The following is a 5,668-nucleotide window of genomic DNA, read 5'->3' as shown; positions in this document are numbered from 1 at the left end:
GCCACCCTGATCCAGCCTGGCCTTAAAGACCCCCAGGGATGGGGCCTCAACCACCTCCCTGGGCAACCCATTCCATGGTCTCACCACTCTCATGGTGAAGAACTTCTTCCTCACATCCAGCCTGAATCTGCCCACTTCCAGCTTTGCCCCATTCCCCCTAGTCCTGTTGTTACCCAATAGCCTAAAAAGTGACTCCCCAGCTTTCTTGTAGGCCCCTCTAAGATACTGGAAGGCCACAATAAGGTCACCTTGGAGCCTTCTCTTCTCCAGACTGAACAGTTGAGCCCTGCTAGCAGAATGGGGGAAACTTCACCTTCCTAGAATTGAGTTTGTATGAACAGTCGTTGGTTCTGTTTCTGTTCTGATAGTAGTATTGCTTGTTGCATATAGAGGAGCCTGAACTGTCAGTGGCTCTTGGAAAAATAAGTTCAGTCATACGTTTCATTTGTTTCAGAAAAAGACCAGAGGAATTGTTACAGTGATTATGCTTTTCTTGCATAAAAATTCTTGCATTTATTTTTGTGTTTTTTTAGGTTTTGATAGCCATTGGTCGGGATGCATGTACCAGAAATATTGGTTTAGAGACAATCGGTGTCAAAATCAATGAGAAGTGAGTATTCCTCAATTCCCTTAAACTGCTGAACGCAATGAGGGTTTTTTTTTTTACCTCTTTAACAATACCTAATGATACTGATGCTTTTAAAAAAAAAAAATCTTTACTCATCCATGGCATTTATGTGAACCTTTAAAACCTTTTCTATTCTGGGTTTGAGTATGGTTGTCCATTAACTCCATTTCTTCAATATATATTTTGTAAAAACTATTGAGTCATTACCTACTTGTTGGCCACTGTGCTTAAGGAATAGGTTTAATATATTTGCTTATCTTAACAGAATACTAAATTGTAGTTTTTAAATTAAATGTTTTATTCTGCTCGTGTGGCAAGGGATTTAAAGAGGCAGCAAACTACTCACTTCCTACAGATTTGGCTTTTTTCTTGCTTCTCCCTGATGTTAGTGCAAAACTGATGCAAGGGAGAAGGCAGGATATTGCAGCTTTTTCTCCCCCTAGGGGGAAATGTAGATTGGAAGCTGTGTAAAAAATCAAATGAAAGATCAGAAGTCCAAAGATATGAGTAGCTTCATTGTCATCAGACATGTGCTGTTGTTCAGGTCAGAACTGGGCCCCTGAATACTGGCTTCAGCCATGCATCGGAGGCAGTCAACTGGTGCTCTGAAAAGCTGACAGTTGAAGTAGAAGAGGTATAAGCATATCTAATAAAAGGTGTTCAGTACTTCTCTGCTCTGTTTTTTGCTGAGCTCTAAGGAAGGTTACAATACTGAACTCTGTTCTCTTTTCTGCTTGTTTTAAAGGAATGGAAAAGTACCTGTGAATGATGAAGAACAAACCAATGTGCCTTATGTTTATGCAATTGGAGATATACTGGATGGAAAGCTTGAACTTACTCCAGTTGCCATTCAGGCAGGGAAACTGCTAGCCCGCAGGCTTTATGGTGGTAGTTCCACAAAGGTAAAGCTGTAAGAATTACTTCAACTTATTTCTATGCTTTTTGCCTCAAAATTGCAATAACACGAGTTTGATTTGCCCACCTGATTGTGGGCACTGCAAGTGTTCTGTAAAAGAAGTGCTAATCCAACTCTTCCTGTTATGTACTGTATAGAATTTGCATCGTCTAAATACAAATTTTGTTCTTTATTTTTAGTGTGACTATGTCAATGTACCAACGACAGTGTTTACTCCTTTAGAGTATGGCTGCTGTGGCTTAGCTGAAGAAAGAGCCGTGGAAGAGTACGGAAAGCAGAACTTGGAGGTGAAGCGCTCGGGACTTGGTTAATTTGTAGCTTGAGAGTGGTTTTATTGGGTTTGCTGCTTTACACTCAAGGCACAGTGTTAAAACAAGATTAGAAAGTTTGCTAAATAAATCTTTTATCATGAAATTGGTGTCTGGCTCAGAAGATATGGGACTCCCAGGAATCCAGGACTGGACTTGATAACGTTAGAGTTGTGTGTAGCTGTTTGCGTGCTGCTGAGAAACACTTGACTTCAGGAGCCCAAACTCAGGCTGCAAAACTAGGTGGATTTTTGTGGTCATGAATTAAAGACTTACTGCTGAAGTCTACCAGGCTCTTGGGATGAGCTGCCTGTATTCTGCCTGTTCACTGTATGTGACTTGGGTCTAGTTTCTTCCTGACCTGTTCTTACAGCTGTAGTAATATCAGGCATAACTTCCCTGTTTAATGGTAATTTCTGGCTTCTGCACCTCTCTGAAGAGTTTCAGTAAGAGCTGTTTGCATGCCCTGTGCTTAACTCCTTACATCTTTCAAATACACTTGGCATTACTTAGCTTTTTCTGTTTACTGTTTTGCAAAATAAGTTTAAACTTAAGAGTAACTAGATAGTATTTACTGCTAGTAATAGTAGCAGTAATAGTACTACTAAACCACTTTTCTTTCTGAGAGTACAGTGCTAAAATGCTTTGTCTTATAGCTGTTGCTGTTTTAATCAAGTACTTAAATTGGGTGCATGGTTTGAGTCAAGTCTTTGTCTACTGACTTTTGGAGGGTGGACTGTTTTGGCCAGGGGAAACAATCACTGTCTTGTCCAACATATGTTATGAAAATCTAGTGAATTAAATGTCAAACCATCTATAAAGACACTGAAAGTTAGAATTGTATCTGAATTAATTGGAACAAATTCTAATTCTCTTGTTCTTATCATCTTCCCAGGTTTATCAGAGTTTGTTCTGGCCACTTGAATGGACAGTACCAGGCAGAGATAACAACACCTGTTATGCAAAGATTATCTGCAGTAAACATGACAATGTAAGTAGCAAGCTGGAATGGAGGTGTTGAGTATGTTCTTGAGATTTTTTTTGGTTTTTTAGACCTATCTCTTATTTGACCTGCCTGACCCAGCTCTGCCCATTGTTTTTAGGAGGTCTTAATCAATTTGGAGAGAACTGATTGTTTTGGTTTGGGGTTTTTTTTTTTGGTATAACAGCTATTTGAGCAAGTAATAGCTTTAAAAGTTCTGAAACTTCATCCTGAGTTCCTATGTAAAGGTAGATATGTGAAGAAATTTGCCAGGGTTTTTCTTCCAAGTGGGTTTTGACTAAGTGTGACCTGGTGTCCTGCTTTTTTTCCTTCACGTTGTGTGGTTTGCCTTTTGCAAAGTGGATATTTCTGTATGTTTAGTAGAAACTTGGAAAGCATGGTTGCTTCTAGAAAACTGATGAGAAATGGAAATTTCTAATGAAGAAATGGTTCTTGTTGCAAAGAATAAATGCCAATACTGTCCAGTATGTTATTCTCAAAACTATCTGGGAGAACAGACAAAGGAAGATACTTTTTTTTTTTCTTTTGTGTTTAAAATTAGCTTGGGTGAGGAGGACTGATACGATGAAGTAGCATGGCTTTTAAACTAAGAGGAAACAGGCTTTCTCTTTTCCTTATTAGCCCACCTAACCCTTTCTCAAAGACTGGGGAAAGTTTCAAGTTCTGCTTTTATTTGAACCTCTTTGGAAATAACCCAAATGAAAAGAACACAACAGGAAGGACTTTATATTTGGATTTCTATGTGAAAGGGGTTTTTCTTGGGATGCTGGAGGAGACTATAAATTAAATAGCATACAGATTCCTCAGAATACAAGCGTTTTAAATATATTGTCTTGCAAATCATGCCAAGACCTGGGCTAGGCCATCTCTGAAAGTATGGGAACACCTTGGGAAAATGTTGTAAAACATCTTATTGGTAAACTGATTATTGAAGCAAACTGAGACAAACTGCACCCATTTTTAACTTGTTTTTATAGCCCACTGCCATCACTTTAGATCTCACTACATAGACAACTTGCTCAAAGTTCAAGCCTATAATGTTTTCGTTTTCCTTGTTAACTACTTGGGGAGGAAGGGAACAGCCAGTAAAACTATTCAGTATCAGATTTTTGACAAACAATATAACCAAGTCCTCTATCTGACCTAATTTCAATGTAAAAAATATTCAATCTGAAAGTACAAAACATACTGTATATGTATAAAATCATAAAAACGTCTGACAAAACTAAAATCTCTTTAGTTCTAGGCAGTATCTTGATTTGAATTAGTGCTGTGCAACAATTCTAAAACTAATTTGTTTAAAAACTTGTTTCATTCTGCTGTAACAGACTGAAAAGGACTGGAGAAACGATTTCTTTTGGCTAGTTAATTTCTTAAAGACTGCTATTGACCTGCCTGCATAACATAGATTTTTAGTGTTTAGTGTAGTGAGAGCTTTTGTTAAACTTATTGTAGTACTAACTCCTGTTCTGTTCTCACCTGTTTTAAAGAATCGTGTGATAGGATTTCATGTTCTTGGACCCAACGCTGGTGAAGTTACCCAAGGTTTTGCTGCTGCAATAAAATGTGGTCTCACCAAGGAATTGCTTGATGAAACAATTGGTATCCATCCAACTTGTGCAGAGGTAAGGGAGGGAGAGGACACAGCTTGGTTTAAAACCTGCTTTTGAAGATGGTTACCTACACGAAAGGGAAGACTAAATAAATACCATAAAACACAATGTAGTATTATTTGCTTAACTTCTAACAATAAGATATTGACATGTGATGGAAAGTGCTAATTGTACACTGCAGCTTGTTTTCTATTGTAGCAGTTCAGAGGAATCTAGTGTTGCTACTTTACAAGAGAAGACTAATAGCTGTGTGGATGGTAGTACAGAGCAATAGTAAACAAACTGTTTTTCTGCTGTTTTACAGGTGTTCACTACAATGGATATTACAAAATCTTCAGGACAAGACATCACTCAAAGAGGCTGCTGAGGTTAAACCTGCTGTTTTACATGTTTTCATGTTGTGCACACTTGGTTCTGTGGAGGCCCTGATACAACCAACTACTTTGCAGCAAAATAAACATCTGCATCCATACCACTGTATGTACTGCAGCTGGGAGTGGTGCCTTCGTGAGGCTTCCACAGACAACAGTGTTGCAAATGGAAACAGTAATACAGCAGGGAAATCTTGGACTGTAAATCCTGACCTTGCTTGGAATCAGCACTACTGTGCTTTTTTGACGTTCTGGCTCAGAACCTTCTTGTGAGGCGAGCTACGACTGATGGCTACCATGCAAGGTTGGGAGATCTTTCTTCTGGTCAGATGACTAAACTTTTCCTGAAGGAAATTTTTAAGTTGCACAAGTTAAAGCTAATGCTTCTAGGCTCCAGTGTCTTGTACAAACGCCTGAGATAGAAGACAAATATATAACTGAATGATTCTTGCCCACAGTTTACACTTGAGTGATTTATCTTTTTTGATGCTATTTGTTTTACTTAATTGTATATTCAGTTGAGTGAAGATGGCACAAATAGAATGCAGTGTTGAGCAGTGCAGTTCAAGCACTAGTCTCCCACCTCAACCAGTCTAAAATTTCAAAGTAATCTGCAACGTGGCTGTTGTTAACATTGATAGTTGTTAGACCTCAGGTGGCATCATGTCTTTAAGATAAAAATTTCAATTGTAGGCATCTTGTTTGGCAGGATTGAAGAGCTTAAGTGTGAGACCTTGTCATTTTGCTGTTGCTGTTTATGACTGTATCTACTGCTAAAAGTCTGCAGTCTGACTTCAGCCCTGTAATGCACAACATGACAGAACCCAGA

At 38.6% G+C, this 5,668-nt stretch overlaps 1 protein-coding gene across 1 annotated transcript in view; it reads left to right on the top strand.

Annotated features, from left to right (window-relative positions):
• LOC103781012 (thioredoxin reductase 1, cytoplasmic-like) overlaps window positions 1–5,173 on the top strand; it is a 13,084-nt gene extending 7,911 nt beyond the window's left edge. The window contains exons 10-15 of the mRNA XM_008948717.1: window positions 534–610; window positions 1,374–1,530; window positions 1,724–1,831; window positions 2,748–2,843; window positions 4,346–4,480; window positions 4,773–5,173. Coding sequence (XP_008946965.1) covers window positions 534–610; window positions 1,374–1,530; window positions 1,724–1,831; window positions 2,748–2,843; window positions 4,346–4,480; window positions 4,773–4,835 — 636 coding nt within the window. The 3' untranslated portion in view covers window positions 4,836–5,173. The remainder of the gene's footprint in view (window positions 1–533; window positions 611–1,373; window positions 1,531–1,723; window positions 1,832–2,747; window positions 2,844–4,345; window positions 4,481–4,772) is intronic.
• The last annotated feature ends 495 nt before the right edge of the window (window positions 5,174–5,668 follow it).

The sequence above is a fragment of the Merops nubicus genome, unplaced genomic scaffold (genome assembly GCF_000691845.1).
Source record: "Merops nubicus isolate BGI_N331 unplaced genomic scaffold, ASM69184v1 scaffold21531, whole genome shotgun sequence".
NCBI lineage: Eukaryota > Metazoa > Chordata > Aves > Coraciiformes > Meropidae > Merops > Merops nubicus.
The sequence above is the reverse complement of the archived record's forward strand: the minus strand, read 5'-3'. Positions and strand labels throughout refer to the sequence as shown.